Source organism: Pelecanus crispus, chromosome 3 (genome assembly GCF_030463565.1).
Source record: "Pelecanus crispus isolate bPelCri1 chromosome 3, bPelCri1.pri, whole genome shotgun sequence".
Classification (NCBI taxonomy): Eukaryota; Metazoa; Chordata; class Aves; order Pelecaniformes; family Pelecanidae; genus Pelecanus; species Pelecanus crispus.
In genome coordinates, this window is record NC_134645.1 from 39,267,085 (window position 1) to 39,289,015 (window position 21,931).

Sequence of the window (21,931 nt, forward strand, 5' to 3'; positions counted from 1 at the left end):
CTTGAGACAATTTGTTGAGCTTGTAGCAAATCTCAGTCTAAAAATAAAAGGAACATCCAAAGATTAGGAAGTGCAAACACTAATGTTAAGCAAACATCATTAATACCTACCAAAAAGTCTTCAGTATAATTAGATTACAATACTGCAATATAAGAAAAAGTATAACATGCATAGTGTGATTCAGTTAACAGAGCAACTACTAACCTTTAAAAATTTTGTTTCTCTCTTGTAAAAACATGGGGTAATTTCTGAGATTTAGCACAAAACCACCAGCTAGAAAGTAGATTGTAGAGGGCGTTAACCTCTGCACTCTCTCTACGTGTCCTAAGTTGTTCAGTTGGCTGAAGGGTGTCTTTGGGTACACAAAGATTCCCAACCTGTGTTGCCCTGGGCTGTATCACAGTGGCAGCTGTTTGCAACTGTCAGTGTGCACACACTTATCTGAACAATGGAAAGTACCTGGTAAGAATGTTTTACTGCTCATTAATTGCCTGTGTATAGCAGCAGCTTCTGTCAGTTCATCCGGCTCTGCTCATAGTGCCTGCTGTAAGGATGCTGAGTGCTGAGCAAGTCATGTGGAGCTAGAGATCACCAGGCAAAAAAAATGTCAGAGTGGGAAATGTGATGATGCATGTATGGAGGGTTAGGGTAGATTGGCAGTTGGTGGGTGTCGTGGTTTAACCCCAGCCAGCAACTAAGCACCACACAGCCACTCGCTCACTCCCCTTGCCCCGGTGGGATGGGGAGAGAATGGGAAGAGTAAAAGTGAAAACTCCTGGTTTGAGATATGAACAGTTTAATAATTGAAATTAAAAAAGTAAAATAGTAGTAGTAATAATAATATACAAAGCAAGTAATGCACGATGCAATTGCTCATCACCTGCTGACTGACACCCAGCCAGTCCCCAAGCGGTGATTACTCCCCCTGGCCAACTCCCCCAGCTTGACAGAGCATGATGTCATATGGTATGGAATAGCCCTTTGTCCAGTTTGGGTCAACTGTGCCTACGCTGGTAAGGCATGAGAAGTTGAAAAGTCCTTGACTAGTGTAAGCAGTACTTAGCAAGAACTAAAACATCAGTGTGTTATCAACATTATTCTCATACTAATTCCAAAACATGGCACTATGCCAGCTACTAGGAAGAAAATTAACTCTATCACAGCTGAAACCAGGATAGTGGGAAATGAGATTTTAGTCTCCATGCAGAGGTATGTGGAAGGAGACGAGCATCAAGAGGTTGACAGGTGTGGTGGGGAATGATTAGGTTTAGAGGTTTAGCTAGAGAACTGGCAGCTAGTATCAGTATTGCTAGTCCTAATTGGGTACTGCCACCAGCAGTGGCAAACTGTTTGCAAAGCTCTGTTTTAATTAGCCTGGAGAGCTGATCTTAATTAGAGCCACTGTTATGGCGATGTCTGTGTACTGCTGCATGGAATTTTTCTCATGCTAATGGTCCCCTCATAGCTGCAGCCCTGTTCCTAGCCCAGTGCTGCTTATCTGTTGTATCTAGGTTTAAAAGGATGCCACTGTGTTCTGGGGAATTCCTTGTGGAGCAGGAATATGACACAGTTAGGTACTGTCTGGCCATTTAAAGCAGTACAAAGAGTTTGGAGTTGACAGGAAGGAGGGCTGCCCTCTTGCTAAGACAGAGAGAGGAAGAGGAATTAGAGTCTCTGCAATGCAGGAAGAAGTAGCCTGTAGGAAAGACATTCTGTTCAAAGCTTTTTTTTTTTTCTCTTTTTAATAACAAAATTATAAACTATATTCAAAGTATCTGTATAAAAGCCCAGAGTCCCTCTTGCACATCTGAAAATATCCAGAGCGTGCCTAGAAATAGCACTTGCTGTGCCATCAGTTCCATTTCTTGAAGGCAAGGCATTTTAGAATTAATGGAATTCAAGTAGCTGAGCACTTAATAGGTAGAAGGGAAGCAGATGGGGAAATTTAAGCTGTAAGTTTTGGGTGACGTTCAGAGAACTTGTATCCAAGACTTCTAAAACTGAAAACTTTTCTCTGTTTTGAAAAATAAACAAAATAATTCCTTTGTAGGTATTTCCTAATATCTTCTCTGGTTTTTCGCTTCTTACTGCAACTCAGTCGTAAGAGCATGTTGGTTTTAATAGACCAGACAGATAGAAACCATTAAACTCACAGTTCAAGCCTGTTAATGTTTGGGAATATTGGTATTCCAGGATTTTAAGTTTAAAAATTGTTACAACTAAAGAGACAAATAAGAAACTCATCTATATATTGTTTGGATTTTTAACGTTATGAAAGTACAGGATGCTTAGACCTAGTGTATTTATGGTTCTTTAAATGCCTCCCATATACATTAAACTTCTGTTTTCATTTAATAAATGAAAAATGTGTTTTAGAATAGTGGAACCCACCTGTAATCTCCTGAGGAAGGATCTGTCTGTTCTGTTACTTCACAGTACATAATCCTCCCATTTATTGGAAGAACCACTGCTGAATTTGAAAACCACTCATACTAGCCAGAGACCTGCCGGAGTTGTTTGAATGGCGCAACTGATTCTCTTGTCAGAAGTCTGTGTGCTGGATTCTCTCTATTAGTTGCAGTAGTTGCAATTATTATGTTCTATTGTGAGGAGATAAAATTTATCAGGCAATATGAAATATTTTTAGAATATTTTATATTGTAATATTTAAGCATTAAAAAATTGGAGAGCCATGCAGTTGTTAGGACTCTGAAGACAGATAATGTGTGGCTATGAGAAATGTCTGACAGGATAAACAAGTGTTGTGTCCTAGTGTCTTATCAATTTCAGAAAATACGGTCTGTAATTTGTGCTAAGTGATCAGTCTTATGACAATTGCTGGATATGAGAACTGATCACATTAATACAATAGGCAGTTCTTAGAAAATAAAATTCAGAAAATACTGCCTCTTTTTTCCTGCGTTTAGTATTTCACAAGTAGTATATGTCTAGCCTTTCATTTTTAACTGGCTTTAAGAAATCATGAGGGCTGATGATTTTGAGGCCATGTGGTCCTGAAGTAGTTAATGTTTCCTTTGTGAGTGAACCAAATTGCAATTACAAGAATAAATCAGTGGATTTAGTATAAACCCAGTTGCTTGGGTACAGTCATCAAAGAAAGAATTGCTTTTTCACTGCACGCAGAAGGTGACAACAGCAGCAGCTTTAGGCTCTTCGATGAGCGGTATGTTGGCATGCGAGGAAAATATTTTCGTGGAAGAAGCTGTCAACTATAAAGTACTTTTTTGGATGGGGTGGAGGAACTCATTTGTGTAGTAGCTTGCACACCTCTTTTGTTCCACGTACAGCAATTTGGGTGTCCTAAGGCTGTTGTCTAAAACCAGATTTCCTGTCAATTCGAGGTGGCCTTACTGGGATCTAGACAGCAGAAAGCAGAGCTCAAATTCTGGTACCAGAACTACCTTCAGGAGCAAGTATAAAAGGAAACGTTTATGCGTAACTTGTGTTTGCTTCAAGAAGATGCCCAGGAACCTTGTAGACATGTATTCCACTAAGTTCAGCGTGAAATGCACTGAAGCTTCAAAGTTGTCAGGAAATGTAGTAAGTTAGCAGCAAAATAAATTGTCATTTCAAAATACCAGTCAGAATATGCCAGAAGCAGAGATCTTTGGGGGTGATTGGTTCAACTAAAAGATGATGGCTTTCTATTTTAATGAAGTTTTCAGAAGGAATACATGGAACAAAAGATAAACCAAGCAGATTCAGGAGTTCCTACTTGTGGAAATCGGAATAGAATACAAGACAGAAAAGGTGTGATTGTGCTAACCCAGTAAGACTTAACCTTTATGGTCAGAGTAGAAGAATGTTGCCTAGACTTGATTAATCTCAGCTGAAAATGGCTATCTAAAATAGATCAGAGGATGTTTAAGGTGAGATGAGATGAATCTTGACAAAGGTAATACACCAGAATAAAACTCCGGTTTATGTGTACTCAAATGTATTTTGTTCTCAGATGGAGTTTCTGTTGGTTGCACTTTTGACTTTGAGTTAACATGAGAAGTTTTTCTATAATACCTTCTAAAAGAATGTTTCTTGAGGGTTAGTAGATAGAAATATGGTAGTCACTTGCCTAGTTTGCAGTTTTTTTTCTTGTTTATGAAGCTCAGTGGAGAAAATTTTTCAAAATTAACTGTCAAATGCGTGATCACCACAAACAGTAAAATACTCTTTACAATGTTCATGTAAAATTTTAATAGGATTATAATATCCTTTACATCAGTCTTGCCAATCTCTCTACTAGGGAGCTGAGTTAGTGATTTATGTGTTGGGCAATTAAATGCATGTTTATAGACTTTTATCAGTTTTACTATAAATTAAACAAACAAAGCACATGTAAATGGCCTCTTTGTGCCTGTTTTCGGTAAAGACATCATTTACTTCTGCCTAACCTTGCAGATGCAAGGGAAATCAGTGTTTTAGGGTTGCAGCCACATGTACTACCAAAGCTCAATTAGGTATTTGGAAGCTTTGTGTGATAAAACATAGTGTTTTATGAAGTCTTTTCAGTAATGTTTAAAAATATTTGTTGCCTTTTGGTAAAATTTGTTGAGGTATTAAGTGCATGTATAATTTTGATCAAACAAGCAATTACATGGATTAAGTTGGTTCTTCCTTATATACTTACTATACTTATAGTATTCTTATCTAATGTGGTAATGGAAATTTCTGAGCTTCAGTTCTCAGATCATTCACAACTGTTAACAGTCAAATGATAAATTAGAAGAGCTGGAAATGGTGCTGTTTAGCAATTACATCTTATAAGAACTGTTCAACAGTTAAGGTGAGTTATTCAGGTAGTTCTGCTTGGGGATTGTTGGAATGGTCTTTTTTTTTCCCCTCTGTTCCTGCCCTGATTTGTAAAAGCATGTCTACCTTTTTCAAGTCTGCTTTATACTTGAAGAGAAGTCAGTTGGAGTTTTAGTCTTCATGATAAGAGAGCCATGATTTCTGCTGTCTTTAGCTTCTTGAGGAGACTTAGGCGTAGTCTGTGCTGCATTGTTGGTGTGGAAGGTTGTGCATGATTGCTGTTGGAAAAATTTCTTTATTAATAATAGCTGTAGAGCCTTGGCTGAGATTATTCAAATACTAAATGAATTCTGTTGGGCAGTCAGTCTTATGAAGGATACAGTTACTTCTTGTGTGCTGCCTATGTGCTTATTATCCCAAATAATGTATCGCAGTGAGCACTCAAATGGCCTTTCAGGCGGCAACATCTTAGGGTTTAATTGACTTTGCTGGGTTTTTCTACTTCAGTAACTTTGCCTAAATTGACTTATTGTAAGTTCACATTTTTGTTTCCTTTGCTTTTTTATTGTGAGTCTGATTTTCTTTTAAGTTTATTCTGTAGAAGATGAAAAACAAGTATCAGATGCAGATGAAATGTGGTTTTTATACTTGAATAAGTCAAAATACATTTCATCCTAAAGAAAAAGTTCTTCCCTAAATTACAAGTTTTGTTTAAATTTATGCAAATGAATAGCCCTATTTATCTTTAGAATACCATAGTCAAAGGAAATTTGCATATTCATAACATTAAGTTTATGTAAAAAAAAAATTCAGGACTAGAGATTTAATTTTAATTTAGCGGGGTTTTCTTGAAGAGTACGTCTGTGCATTGTGGTATCCCTCTTTCCAAAACAAGTATTTTCAATATGGTTAATATTCGTATGTAGTATGGCACTGTTATTATTTACACACAGAATCACTTTCACTATGCTTTCCTGGAAACTGTATTACCTCATGTGTTGTTATTTCAGGAATTCAGAAAAACTGTTGCAATCTTTCTGTATTCAGATTGGAATGGGTGCTAGACCACTGCACGGTGTCTACCAACCACAAAAATAATGTAAAACAGGGGTGAGGGGCGGGGAATTTTGGTGCAAGTCACATTGTACAAGTTTATTCACAGATATCAAAGGAGTACAAGAAGCCAATTCCAAAACAGAGGTGAATTTCAGGTATCTTTTGGTTAGTTGAATACTTGTCCTTGCCTTTGAACTGAAGGTGACCTTGTAGTTTTATGCAATATATTAATTTAGGTCATTGCCTTTAGAATTGCCATAAAAAGCTAAATCGAAGGACTTTTTATTGTTTCATTTCTGTAACAGTGGGGATTCTACCTAAATGTGATTTAACGTAAGGACTATAACATGAGGAATGGTATGATTTTAGGACATTGTGCCTCCATGTTCTCCAGTCTGTGGAAGTTCCTTTTTTGCATACTGTTGTTTCTGCAGGGTTTTGGGAAAGGGGCAACCTTATTTGTTCCTTTCTTCCAGCACTGGACATTCCCATAAGCGAGCCATTCCTGATGCAGCGTTATGGAAAAGTTTGTCATTACTGCGTGGTTACAGTTTAGTTTATTCTGAGCCCAACCGTAATTCATTCTGTTTATTTCTAGAACATGATGAATTAAAGCTCTTTTGAGTGCTTTGTGCGGTCTTGTCTTTTGATCATCAGTGGTTGATTTTTAAGCACTGCAAGGCTGAGCACTGAGAGAACTCTGAGGTTGTTGGTGTTGGAGGCAGTTTAATTCAAAAGGGATTTTTCAAGTGAAAAATGACTGAATTTTTTATAGGCTAGAGCTCTAGAGGATAGGAGGCAATTGGACTATGCATGTTTTATTGGCTTAGAAGATGCTCAGTAGCAGTTTAAGTTGCTGTAGACAAATAATGGGCTTGTATCACCTGATATGTTTCATTTGTAGTCTTTATACATGTAGTCTTTATGTAGTCTGTTTTTCATTTCTAGTCTTCATACATGCGTTATGCTCATAAATTGAGTTTTACCATAAGATTTGTCTAAATAAACAACTCATCTGAATGACTAATTGAAATCTTGGATATATGTCTGTCAGGCAAGCTAATGGGGAAATTGTTCTGCAATTGCAAGGTAAACAGATAATTTTCCTTTTGCCTACACTTTTAAAATAAACTAAGCTTTCTCATGTTACTTTAATCAGAGAAGTTATTTGCACATGATTCAGTTTTATTTTTTCCAGAGTGGAGTGTAAGTTTTTGAACTCTTTTCCTGGGTGATTTTTGATTATCAGTACTGGTGAGGATCACCAAAAAAAAAAAAAATCAAATATGAGTAATAAGAATTCTGTGTCTGCAGAGTGTTTATAGTGAGAAGGGTTGTAATTTCTGTTAGTTAAGACCAACAGTCAGCTAGCTGTTTACCGTGGATTCAATTTATGTAGAGTTGAACTCATTAAGTGCCAGTAGATAATGTTCGTACATCCATCTGAAAGATGGGAAGACAGACATACCTCGTGTAAAACTTATTTTCCCAGTGGCAATTACTTCGACATTTTGTAACCGGCTTTTTCAGTTGAGCTGTACATGCCCCCTCCAATCAGTTGTACATGCCCCCTCCCATCAGTTGTCCATCAAAAGCCATGTGATGTTTTGTGATAGCTAACCTCTGTGTGTGAATGTCTAATTCATTTTATGCAGAATGAATATGCTGAGTGTTTTAGAGGGGATCTAATGAACTTTTCATTGAAGGAGAAAGCTCAGATTTTAGACTTTAGACAGAGGCTTAATGTCTGGAACTTTGTTCATAGCTAGGCAGTATGAGAAAATCCAATGTGATGCTATTTTTCTCATCTGTAAGTTAGAGAAGTTTGCAGACAAGCAGTCTAAATAACAGCATGAGAAGGTGGTTCATGAATTGAAACCTCATCTTCAATGCTTAGTTGCCTATTTCAACAATGTTTTATAGCACATGAAGCTATGTTCAAAAAGACATTTAGGGTTACCTGCAGTTAGTATACTGCCAAAGAATTCTGGCAAAAATCTGCTAAATGCTATATCTACTAAATCTGATCCTGTATACCAGTAACAGAAATCTCATTGTGTCGCATGCTGAACGGGACTAAGGGAGGATAAGAACTGACAAGTATCTCTGTTCTGCATCCTTGCAATGTAGCTAGGAGTTATTCCAGTTTCACAGGTATAAAACTGAAGCACGAATATGAAGATGCTGAATTTACTTCTTAGATATGTGCCGAGCTTTAAGAATATAAACATCTACAAAGGCCTTCATGTTTATGTGCTTAGGTATCTAGTGAGTCTAGGTAATTAATGCATGAGTCAAAACTCCGGGCTGATTTCAGGAGATGGTATCAAGCCCTGAATGAATTTCCATAGTAGGAGGAACTCTGCAGTACAAACTATTTGTCTGGTGTCCATCTGCTGTCCATGGCTATGTCTGCCGCCTTACTATGACCAAAAAATCGCAGCTACAGATTTTCTGTCCCATGTGATTAAGGATCCAGCAGCTGGTACCTCTGTTTTGCATATCATGAAAGATGGATTCACTCAGAAAGCTGAGCACTGCAGATGTTTAATTTATACATTTGGATTGAAGTGACCGCTAAATTACTTTTTGAAAAGAAAAATAAAAGGGTATTTTGAAAAACAGTGCAAATTGTGCAAAATAAAAAAGTAAGACTTTGTACCTGACAAGTAGCATCTCTAAAAACTGTCCTCCTGGCTATTTTTCAGTCAGATACCTCATCAACTGTTTGTCATTAAAAGTGGAATTGGCATTGTTTCCCTGAAAACCATTTTTAAAAAATCCAACTTTTATTGATTTCATATTTCAGTTTCTTAAAAGAATGCAATATTGCAGCATTGTTATATTTTTGTAAAATTAGAAGAATTGTATTCTAAGAAAATGTTCATAGTTCATGTTGCAAGTTATTTTCTTGTAGTTGGATATGTTGTAAGAAGAACATAGAATCATGCTGAATCTAATGTACTAATTACCTTGGGGGTATTTATCTGCAGGAAGTGAAGCCTAAAAGACTGACTAAGTAGATCTTTAATTTTTCTAGTTTAATTGCATTCAGTTAAAAGTTGCATTTGGTTTACTTTTGTTTTGTAAAATTCTTCTTACAGTTGTTTTTTGGGGGGCGTATCATGCTTTCCTGTCTTTTAAAATGACTAACTGAAATGCAGGACTCTTTTTTTTTTTTTTTCTTTTTTTTTTTTTTTAAAGAAAAAAATAACATTTTGCTTTTTAGCAGAAGAGAACCATGAGAAGTAAGGCATTGAATGATCAATAAGGAGAAAACGATGCATATTTCTGGCCATCTACTAATGTTTTCCAGTAAAATTAATCTTCAGAATTAGATTGGCTATAACAAAATTATAAGCAACGCTCAAAATAAATTGGGTACACTGGTATGTCATACCAGCCATTTAAAAAAATAGCCTAGCACTTCTCAGAAGCTGTAATTGGTATGTTGGTGGTGGTGAGGGAAGGTAACACTTGCAAAACAGAACCTGAGAACCTTCTCGGATGCAGCACTGAAAACGTTAAAAGTTAAACTGCCCTCTTCTGTTTGTGTTCTGGAGTTTGCAGTATAAGGAATGAATACTATGGCAACTTTGATACCTGTTCAGTTTGAATGTCTTACAGTTCTGTGTCAAATTCAGCAATATGAAAGATAAATGTAGAGGTGTTAACAGAGAAATTGTGTTGTAGTTTTAAAGGGGTTAGCCACCTTAAAAATTCTATAGAATAAGTTACAGGCTTGATTAGCTAAGGACAGACAGCTCAAGGAAAACAGAGGGGGTTTTATAATTACTATTTTGAAAGAAGACCTGTTTATCTTATGTGATCTTCCTATACTGATTCTTTCAGCACATTCAAAGGAAGTAAACAAAATGATTATTCCTGAAATCAACTTTTCATAGATTTCTGCAGCACCGCTTGACTGCCTCCGTGATTTGATCTGTTTAGGTTACTTTTCATCCTGTTTAAGTGATAATATCCTGCGATTTAAGTGTAAAATGGGGAATGAAGCATTTTTTGTAAGTGCAGTTTGGCAGAGACCACATATCTTCTGGAAACCTGTCTACCATTGTTGCAGTAATACTTAATATTGCAAGTATTACATTATATGTGTTTGGATTCCTTTGGTATAGATACTCGGTTGCTCATACCCTATTTATGTCTACTGCCATTACAAAATACTGTTTGGCAATATTTCAGATTTACCTTTATCAACAGTTAGAACAACATTTTGTAGTAGGAACAGTTTAATTACCTCTAATTGAAGGAAGATGTGTAGTATTGCAGGTTTTTTCATCTTTTTGCAAACTTGATTCAGGAAAGTGACATGTTTTGTTTGAATACTTCTGCTGTGCTTGTATGATGTTTTCTCTTTGTGAGAAATACACCCTACCTGAGTATTGGGTTTTGTCATACTTGTACAATGCTGATCTGCAAGATATGATGACCTGAAACAGTTAACTAACATTAAAGATATTTAAAAACTATATATAAAACAGATTGAAATAAAGTGCTCAGAGATTATTTATAAAACGTAGAACATCACCCACAATGCGTCTGTCACAGATGGAAAAAATGAATATATTGACAAGTGCGTAGTCCATTGAATAAGTTTATAAACCTAAAATCCTACCCAGGATTGCCAGAAATTAACAGTTTGTCTCCAGTACTGGATATGAATTAGCTTAAACAGAAGCATAAGTCCCATTAGGCAGACAGTTCTTTATTGCCTGCGTATCAGAAGAAAGTAATTTATTTTTCTGAGAAGGTGACTGGGATATTTGTTCCTGAAAGATTAACCAGACAGCACAGTGCAGTTCTAACGTGTATTTGGTAGGGATAAATATATACCACATTTTCGTTTCCTTCCAGAATGAATGTGCTAGAGAAACTCACTATATATGATCAGATTTCAGAAAAGCCAGTGCTTGGTTTGCACTCTGCTTCCAGACTCTTAAGTGTACAGGTTATTTCATGTCTTGATGATATTGTGCATGTTTAGACTGGCTGTTTTCATTAAGTCATAAGAAATAACACAGACTAAAGTGATCTTCTGTGTGCTCAGAGAGGTACCTACACAGATACCTACCTAGATTCTCAAAGGAAATGGAACGGCTGTATTTCAGAAGAGGATTTTATTCTTGTACTAGCTCATAAAAGTACTGGCATGTGACTAAACATAGGAGTGTTTTGCATGTTCACTGAAGAACATGCTTGTATTCTATAATACCAGGGAAGGACAATGATTCTAACTTGTACTTGTCACCTGTTGTGGCCCCAAATGTGTTGGCCACATCCCATAGGTAAATCTTCTCATACTAGCAGAATATGTGTTGCCTGCCTAATCAGCCTCTGTAATGTTTCTCATTTTGTAGTAGAAGTTATTGGTGTAGTATTCAAGCCAAGATTTAGCCTTCCATATGAATGTAGCATCTTCACACTTCACCGTTCTTCCAAGCAGTACAAATGCCATACTCTTTCCATAGTGAATACAGGGCAAATTAAATTTTGCAAACCACCACCATTGTTTCGACCATGTGCATGTACATAAATTGGTCTGTTCAGACAAATGGAGTTGGGAAGTCATGATGTAGTATATAGTAACTTTTTTGTGCTGTAGCCTCGTATATTATTTTGTAAGAGGATATAAGTAGTCAACATACGCAGCAATTTTAATATTATGATTTGTGTTAACAAGAAAGGTAATGTAGTGCCTGAGAGCAAGAGGTGAAAAAGAAATTAACGGTAGTAGACAGCAGTTTTTCATAATGATTTTTGTTTTGGGGGCATAGAATACAAATTGGACAGAACTTAATTGCTAAAGCTGGTTAAGTATAAAATTAATTTTAATATGGCTTCAGTGAAACTGTAGCTTTGGTATAGTTGAGAAGCAATTTAACAGAACCAGTGTTTACTTAGGTTATGGTTTCAAGTTTATAATCACATTTTATTAAAGTTCTTTGATACTACACCTCCTAAGAATGCCTCCTTAAATTGAAATGCTGATGTTAAGGGAAGATGATTATTTTACTGATGCTGCATTATGGAATATAAATGGGTAACTGCTGATTGTTAAGTATTGTGTGTGTGTGTTTAAAAATGTACAATGTCTCTTTTAAACATAGTACAAGAAATACACAGAGAAAAACATTGTGAGTAATAAGTGTTTTGTCCCATCTACCTTTTGACAGGAGAATTAGATGACAGAGAACAGGCAAAGCTGGAAGTAAAAGTATGGGATCCAGATAGCCCCCTTACTGACCGTCAGATTGACCAGTTTTTAGTTGTAGCACGGTAAGATTAAAATCCTCTAATAAAAAAAATTCCTTTTCCTTTTCCTACTGACTATTTATTCCCCTATATCGTGTTACTCAACTTGTTTGCCATTTTGTGAGCCCTTCTCTTTCCCACAGTTAGCTAAAAGAGCAAATCAGACCATAATCTTCTGCATATTTATTGAAGCTACCAATACAGAAGAGAGAAAAAGAGAGTGAGTTTTGGAATAATGCTACACTGCCTGTATTTCAGGTTATAGTAGAATTTGATAATTTAAATGTAGACATCAGTCTGTTTTCCCTTCAGAGTAAATGAAACAGGATTTCAGTGCTAATATTTCAGTCTTACGCTGTAGTACTTGGAATTTCGTAGTGAAATACGAAGTTAAGAGTAGAAATAAAGAAAACGTTAACAAATGAAGTGGATGCAGAACTTGCCCAATTTGCGTATAAGCTGAATAATATGCAGTGCAGTTATTTTGGATGAATGTTGAAATAAAAGTTTTGAAGTGATGCATTTCATTAGTGAAAAAAATCTGGTCAGTTCAATTTTATAAATTATGAGAGGAACATCAAAGCCCTTGGAATTCATAAATACCTTTAAAAATAATTTCTCTATTTTAAAAAAAAAAAACTTTGAAAACTCTATAGACCTCTTACTGAAGGACAGCTCTACACTCTTAAGGTACAGCATGTTTTGCCTGTCCTGTAATTCATACTTAAAAATACAGTGCAAAAGTACTGTTCTAATGATGGCAGAGAACTGTTAATCACAACTCATGTAGGGATTTTATCCTGGATCACTCCATCTCCTGTGTTTTCTGTAACCCAGTTGCAGAGCATAGTCTCAAATCTTAGGCAAATAATCCTTTTATGTTGTTTCTGGTTTATTTTCTTTATTCTTTCTACCTTTTGAACAAAGCGTTTCAGGAAGGAAATAAAGAGAGAGAGGTTGCTTCATATTTTCCAGTTTGTGTATGGTGAAATGGGTTGCTGATTTATTGTTTTACAGTCCAGATGCTGATCCACCTGGGTTTCTTATTTCTCCCCCACTTGTAGTGCTGTATCCTTTCTATACAGTAGCAAAAATTGCCTGCCCCTGTTGAATTTCCAAGCAAGTCAGAGGATTATAGGTGTGAACACGTATCAGTTCAGAAGATCACAATGCCTGGTAGATGCTCCATAGAATAGAATCCTGAAAACAGAACTACTTCTATCACCAGCAGTATAATACCTGGATATGGATGGGCAGACCATTATGGGGTGCCTTAAAAATACAATCTCTGTGAAGATTGTGTGCGTTTTTGAGGAGTTCATTCATTGCCTTCACATCCCTCCACTCCCCACTTTGCAGCCACTCTGGGGAGCTGAAGTAGTATACTGTGAAGCTGAAAATGTTCCCAGAGGAGCATACCAGTAAGCAGTCTACCACGAAGTGACAGAGAATAAATGAAATTTTTACAGAAAAACATTCTTCTCTCTTTGTCCCCTTATTTAAGACATCTTGTGCAATGCTGTGCCCTAACCAAGATTGCATTTGTTTAGAGTTGGTAAATTTCTGTTAAAAAGGTTTCTGTTATGGTGGGAATGGGTCTTGGTCATAGCTGAGTAATTGTAGCTATCCAAGATCTTGTGGTAGGCAATCACTAATGACCATCTGTAACCAGATGTTACTCAGGTACCACTTCATTGATGTTCTTCCACAAAACTCCATTAATCTTTGTAAGTTGCTTTTGAACTGACAGAAACTATTTCCAAGCTCCCATATACTTGTATTCACAGGCTGCAAGATCACATTTCTGTTGCATTAAGTGCTTCCGAGACAGATTTTCACCAATTTCTGGAGAAACAGTTCTCCAATGATGGTTGTGGCAGCTTTAAATTTAGTATGTTGTGTGCTTGCATGTAAAGGCTTTCATTATACTGGACCATTAAAAGCTGCTTGAGTAACAGTGGAGTTGGTATTACGATCTGGTAAACTGTGCTTACAGATGCAGAAGGTATTTCTGCTGTGGCCAAACTGCAGTTCACTGGGCATTGGCTGTGCCTGCTGGCTTTCCAATGAGAATGGTATTTCTCTGGTTCATAGAAGTTATTTTTAGTTTTGCAAATTTGAAATTCTGACAATAAGAACTTTTTACTATATGCATTCCTATATGTGATTTTGGGTAAGTGTGTGTATGCTGTCTGTATTTGAAAAGCATTTCCACGTGATCCTTTTTACCTGCTGCATCAAAGGCATCGAGTATTTCTTCTCAGTTTTTTCAGTCTGCTCTGGTTGAAGGAAGGGTTGCTTTTGTGCTTATACGCTTTAGCTTTTTCAATCACACAAGCACGCTTTGTTGGTTCTTTAAAAGGTGTTTAAACACTCTCTTTTTCTATTTGTGTTGCCCATTTGCAAGAACATTTATATTTGGCCTCCGGCATGTAGCTTTCCCAGTCTTGCAAGGTTTGTTTACTGTCTCAGGAATGAGAGACCTTTTCTATAGGTTTATATGCTTGGTCAGTCTGGGCCTGTAACTGGGGCCTAGTATGCAGTCATCTGCTGGATATAAAGGTAGATGAATATGCCTATCCTGTCCAGAAATCAGAGGTAGCAGTGCCAGAAAAATCTATGGAGATTTTGAAAAAGCATAAAAGTACTTGGGCAGAAAGATCCTTAACCTTGAGCTCCCTAGGTAGTCTTGCTTGACTGTGGATTCACAAATCTTGAAAGTACCTTATTGCTAGTACTGAAGCATAATTTGGCCAAGGGCCCCTTGCTTGAACTAGCAAAAGCATCTGTTAGGAGAAGCTTGAGGCATCAAAATAATGTATTCTGGTTTTGAGTTGTTTTTTGGGTAACGCACTGTCATTGATACTCTGGCAATGAGAATTCCGCCACCATTTTCTACTCCATTCAAATAAGATACAGCTTTATCAACCAATTTTTGTTCTGTCATGTATATTGGCAACAGTTCTTCTGTGTCTACTAGCTTCAAAGAACAGGACTCTGAGAAGCTGCAACAAGAGTTTAGATCTGTCCCTGTTGGCAAATAGTGCAAGACTGCAGAACTGGATTTGTAGAATTGAAATGTTTGGTGCTGAGGACCTAGCATCCACACTATGCACATTCTGAGCAGTTTTATTTTTAGGCTAACTCTAACCTGATCCTGTGGACTAAATATCCATGAGTATGTGGAACTACTGTTTAGCTTAACAACAAATCAGTTTGTATGCTACAAGATACCTTTTGATGTTGGTTAAAGTGCAGTAGATAAAGATGCCGGGGAAGGTTGCTTTGAAACTCCATTCCTAATTTGAACTAAAATGCTGATATAGATGCACCCTCTTTTCTGCAGTCATCAGTCCCTATCATTCCCAATATACAAGGAATACTTCATTTCCTTGTGAGATCTCATGTTCTCTTCCTAACTCTGTTCCAGGTTGTTACAATACGATTTGGATGAGAGGAGGGTCCCCTTGCATTCTAACCGGCCTCAGGCGAGTCGGGGGGGCTAGGGGCGGCTAGACCGACCTCATTTCAGGTTCGATCCCTTTGAGCGAGATTAAGACACAAACGAGGTCAGATGTCGTAAGTCCACCCGTTTATTAACCAGAGAAGACAGAAAAATAGCGACAGAGAAGGAAGGAAAACAAGAGGGGAAAATTAAGCAAGAGTTCGGGATAGGAAAGCACAGTCACCACCATGGATCCGCGGCGTCCCGGGGATCCGTGCTTCTGGGGTCTTCGGTGGCGGGTGAATCACACCGAAGTCTTCGGTCGCGAGTGATCACACAGAGGTGTGGGGTGGGGGTGTTTTAGAGGCTGCGTGCCTGAGGCAACAACTTCACGCTTGCGCAGAACTCCCTCGCGTCCCGCTTGCCCAGGGCGAGGGCACGCAGCCCGCGTCTCCGAGCCCCGCTGTGCCGGGGGTCTCAGGCGCCGGCCGCGTGCACATGCCCGCGGCCGATGGCCTGCGCCCAGCAGGCTCTTACCACCGCCTCGCGCCGTCCTCGTTGCCACACGAGCGGGCGTTGCGTAGTATTAGGAAATAGAAGCTTTCCTGTTGTGTGTATAACATATAGTCCTGTCGTCTTTTTAATTTGCCAAGGAGTTGGAAACGGTCATGACCAGACTCAAATGTGGTAGGAGTTCTGGGCTCCAGTCTGGACAGATGCTGAGAGCTGTAGACCTGACCCCTTTTTTTATTTTTTTTTTTTTTCTTTCTACCTACTAATTGGGTTTATAATTTACAGCATAGGTTTTTGGTACGTTCTAGTTCTGTTCATGTACTTTATGAAGCAGTGAAACAGTTAACAGCTTAGTTCTTTTATTCTGCTTCATCTAACTAGATTATCAACATAGTCTCTGGAAGGAATATATTTGTAAATCAAGCTATTTTCCAGACATTTGTGGTCCAAGTTTATTTCCAACTAAAACAGAGTTTGGAAGACTAATTAAAATAGCCTTAAAGCATTGCATCTCTGCCTTAAAATTTTGTTGATTACTTCAAAATTAAAATGGCACTGCATACCTCTGGCTAACATAACATATTTCTCTTCACTTGAATGCCTGCTTATTTTTTGATGTAAAATTCCAGAACAATGGAAGATTACATGTTAGTCATTTTGAATTAGAACTTGATCCTTCCTGTGTTGTTTCCCCTTTTCCATTTTTTCCTAAGACAGTGAGTATATTCATTTTCTGTTGGTTACTATTGATTTAGTTACAAGTGCTCATGGTATATGAAGGTTTATTTCTACATTAATTTATCTTACAGTGAGGAAGGGAACACAATGCAGCTTCAACTAGTAACACATCTTTCATCATATTGAGTGAAAGAATACACTCGTCAGCTGAGAACAATAAGTAAAAACATTTAAAAGTGGGCTCAAATAGTAATATTCTGTTCTTGCAAGATAATTCAGTGTAGTCAGTGGCAGTAGACAAGACTCCCAAAGCTCATCAGTGAAAAAAATACATAGAAGTCACTGGTTCAATATTAGTGTGCTTCTGGATTCTCTTTAGGTGGTGAGAAGTAAGAGGAATTGGAGTTGATAAAAGAGGTAATGAAAATTAATGGCAGAATTGTAACATAAAATTATGCGGTAAAGATGGTGAAAAATCTTGATGCCAATGCTGCACTCACAAAACTAGATGTTTGCTAGCAAGGTGAATTACAGCATCCAGCGGTAGGCAGATGGTTTGGCAATAAAAAGGAAAAATATTTCTACATCAGGTTTACTAGGAGTATCAACAATACTGTGTTTCTGCCTGTCTGTCATGCTTGGCCAATACATGTTTATTCCTTTGTGCATTTCGTGTTACGCTATTTCTTCTGGACCAAATTAATTTGAAAACAACTAATTCAGACTTGGAGCTGAATTTCTTTTTGCATCTTTTTTTAATTAATTTTGATCTATTGCATTATAAAGAAAAAATTTCTGCAGCAGTGTTTTCATGGACCTGCTCTTTGGAGGCTGTAAATCTCCTCCTCTGTGACTGCAATTGCAGGATGGAGTACAGATAATCACTTAAATCATATACTGTGAATTAAACTACTTATATGTATCAGATTCTATTTCTGTTGAATAATAAACATTCCACATATGTTCCATTTCCATTAATTTAGTAATTAAACTGAAGGTTAGTTGTGGTGCGTAGGGGACATTATATGTAATGGCACGCCCTACCCTGACTTTGACAGCCTTTCAGAGAAAGAACACTAGCAGGTGACTTTTCATGTTTATCATGTCATCTCCCTTTGCACTCTAAATGTCTGAAGTCAGCATAGCACCATACAGACAGTTGCTTAGAAAGGCAAGGAAAGTGTGTCTCCTGGAACAGCATCGTTTTACTATGAGTATGTTCTTCATGTCAGATTTTGCATTACCCAGTAGTAAAAATCTCAGGGGTATTTTTCAGCTTTAATTAATATTGTGCTGGTGACATATATCTGCACTGAAGAAGTCTTTTTTTTCTTCATTCCAAGATTTTAAGTATCACAAGACTCTCACAAGGAGCAATCAGATATTAATTAGCTGTGTGTAAAATGCTCTTACTGATAGCAATCCAAGAGGTCATCTTTTAGGACCGTTTCCAACTCACAGTGAAGGGGAACACTGATGTAATAATAAGGAAAACAAAAAGCTTCCTGATACGTAGGAAACAACCAACGAAGCACTGAATTACTTTCCTCAAAAACTTGGAACTCTGAGGTGAGGTGTTAGTTTGCAAATATGTGAGGAAAATTGTGAATGTGCACATTCATGTATGCACAGAGGTGGTTCACTTTAAACAGATTTGTCCGGAGTATACCCACTACTCATCTCCTATCACTGGAACAGAGAAACAATGTATAAAAGTGATCAATTTTGAAATAAACATCCTCAGAGTAAAAAGTATCTCTGTCTCACCTGGATTTTTGAGACTAGAAGAAAATAGAGAGTTACTGGCCTGGATCCAGAACTTTCTGTATCTGATTTGATGCCAGACGCTGTTGCTACCTGGGAGATGAGTCACTGATTTTATCCTGATGTATATATAATTGCAGTGGTTCCAGATTTTCTTTGGTAAATAATGTCCCTTTTCAGAACTAGTTACTGATGAGCAATTGAATCTTTAGAAATGTGTTGTGACAGTCTGTTGTGTTTGCTACTTCATAGTTTCATTGGCTGCCACTAAAACCAATCTTAAGCAAAAATTTGAACAATTACTTTCTTTAATGTCTTAGACTTGAGTTATAAGAAGTTTGGAGCAATGTATTTTTTGTGTTCAATACCTAATCTGAAGTTTTGCCTGAATGTAGGGCGTACAGGCACAACAAAATGATGATGAGCACTGCATCCCTAGAGAGTTCACTGTCAGGTTTTTTTGGACACAGATATTGTTGAATTTTGTTGAATTTGTGGATTTTTTCCATAGTTTTTAGATCCTGACACTGGATTGTCTTGATTTGTTTTATGTTTGTATGGTTGTCAGCTGCAATCTCTGTTATAAGTCCTTGAGAGAAGGTTCTTGGTTCTGGTCTTTAAGATGATTAAAACAAGGAAAACCTAATTGAGGTAATACTGGATCATTTGGTCTAGCCCTTAAAGCTCTTATACCTGCTTGCTGATACAGCCTGTGCAAAGAGTCATCTCTCTGCTGTTACCACCAATTGTTTATCATTCTTGTCCATCTCTGCCACCTGTGTAATTCACTGTCTGTGTGCCTTTTGGCTTTAGCTTATTTTGGGAGGTGTGGGGAGTGTTGGTTTCTGTTTGAAGTGTCAGTACTTTAATTTGTGACTGGCTTGCTGAGCACTTTTTTTTTTTGGTTACGTGAGTTTATTATTGTTATTATTGAATTAAATATAGTTTCCATTAAATATTTACCGTTATCATTTGGATTCTACCAACTTAATGGAACACTTGCATTAAAAAGTCTGCTTAAAAGAAAAAATTAGTAATTAGGATCTGACTGTTCAGCCTGCATTGTCTTAATACTGAATTTTATTTTGGTAGCAGGCAGGTGAAGACAATAGTGTGTCTTCTGGAAATGGACAATGGTTAGGTTTTTTTTTTTCCTTTTAATATTTTTAAAATAATTCTTTGGTATTACTAGAAAAAAAATCATGCAAGGAAAAGTGACAAAGGAAATGTTTGACCTTTGTATCAATATGTTCCTCGTATCTGTATTTTAAATGGAAAAACATAAAAATGAAGGTATTTTAATGATTTCTAAAATTAATTTTGGATTTGGATTGCATGGCTAGGTTGTACAGTGCACTGTATATCACTGTTAAGTTTTGAGACTTGTTACTATTAAACTAGACTTCCTGCACTTACTTGGATTGTCTGAAAAAGTCACTGTTTTTCAAAAGTTTCCAGGGAAAGGGGAACTGGAAGTTATGTTGATTTCCATATATAGCCACAGACACACACACACCCCTGTCCTCCCCCTCAAAATGGCACACTGCCTGCCTTTCATGGTGGTTCTCATTTGTTTTGCACTCATGTACTCCATGCTCCCACACAGCGTTCCTCTGATGGTTGCGATCCTCTCCTACTCAATACAGCACTAGAAGCGATGTCAACTAGCGCATCAATTCTTCCCTTTTCATCACTTACTCGAAATAAACCTAGCTTTATATTTTGTCTTAATTTTTACTTTACATACTGGGAAACGTAATTTACATATGCTTGGGCTCTGAAGTCAGCCTGAGAAGTTTGAGGTGCTAGAGAGTGACTTGTGAGGACATACTCTTTGTAATTTTCATAGCATACTCTGATTTTATTTTAGAAATATGGTCAAAAGAAAATAGTGTTAATTATGCAAAAGGAAGATAAGAAGCTAGTCGGCAGCAGCAGAAGGGAAACACAGTCATGCCACATGCTGCTGTACTGGTTCGAACAGTCGCGACAGAAGGATCACAGGAAAGACTGTTTAGCTACAACCCTTATCAATGCCAACATGTTTAAAGGGGATGACTGCCTATCAGGAAATGTGTTCACAATAGAGCCTTATTCTTGGGACTAACTTGTGGACAAATACTGTTTTATGTACTGCCAAACTTTTTAAAAAAGAAAATGGAATGTGCGTGCGTGTTCTTGTCGCGTATTTGCCATCTCTGCAAAGAGGGAGCAAAGGTTGTGGAACAGTGTTTGAATATAACTTACTTATTCCACAGCCTTTAGAAATTTAAGCAGTTAATATCTGGAGTGTGTGAATCACTGCTGTTGAATCTTTACTATGTCTTACAAGTTTTTGGCAGCAAGTACTGAAACATGCATTCAATATTAAATGTTTTGAGATTCAAGATAAAATTGCAGTAACAGATGTTATTACCAGTTTCTCCACGATCAGTAATAACACCTTAGTGAGTTAAACTCTTGATGCACATGACGTTATTTTTATTGTTGAATATCAGGCTTATTGTACACAGTAATGTGACACTTCCAGTGTGTTGATCTGTCAGTGATACTCCTCGTTGGTATAATTCTGCACTGATGTGCACTCCACTTTTGTGGAGTGTAATTACTGAATGAGGCTCCAGTACTTAGTCCAGAGGCTTAGCTGTATTAAAATGTTAGGTAAGTAATTTGAGGGATTGAATTTAGAGGGACTTATATCGTGTCATAACTGCAACAGGTAATTTTTTCCATCATAGTGACACAGTGCACCTCAAGAGTCATTATTCAGGGTACTGGAGCAACTTCTGTTCTACAAATTAATAATCTTTCTCACGTGTCACTGCATCTTTGCTCATTTCATGTATGATATGCTGAGCCCAGTGGAATTCTCTTCCGCATCTGTCCCTTCACTGTGCATGATACACAGATGTGCTTCTAAGAAGAGTTTGCAGTTTAGAACAGTCACAATCACACTAATTCTCCATCTGTATTCCTTAACTTTTGTTGCTCTGGTAAGTATAATAAATGCCACATACAATTCCTCAACAAAAGTGGGGAGAAAAAAAAAAGTAAAGGTTTGGATAAAAACCTGTCCATTTCAATAATGCTGGAATGCTTTTATTAAGTAGGCTGAGAGATCTGTTTATTTCATTATTACTTAAAACCTGTGACAAAAATATGATATTGGAGGTACCTCAGACTAAGCTAATATACTTTCTTTGCCTCACTAATGGAAGTAGTAGACATGCATTACTGAAGTGAATAAAATATTATTAATTTCCTCATGGGAACATGGTGAACCCCCTTTTTTAATTGTGTTGTAATTTGTTACAGTGTTGTGGCGTTTTAATTTTAAAAATGATAGCCATGGTTGTAAAACCCAAACTGAGTAAGGTCTTCTACTTCATAATTAATAAAAAATTGGTACATTAAAAAGTTGGTACATTGGAATTC

At 37.2% G+C, this 21,931-nt stretch overlaps 1 protein-coding gene across 1 annotated transcript in view; it reads left to right on the forward strand.

Annotated features, from left to right (window-relative positions):
• The window catches only part of MTA3 (metastasis associated 1 family member 3), a 147,860-nt gene that overhangs the window by 47,469 nt on the left and 78,460 nt on the right, over window positions 1-21,931 (forward strand). The window contains exon 7 of the mRNA XM_075707348.1: window positions 12,018-12,120. Within this exon, the coding sequence (XP_075563463.1) occupies window positions 12,018-12,120 (103 nt within the window). The remainder of the gene's footprint in view (window positions 1-12,017; window positions 12,121-21,931) is intronic.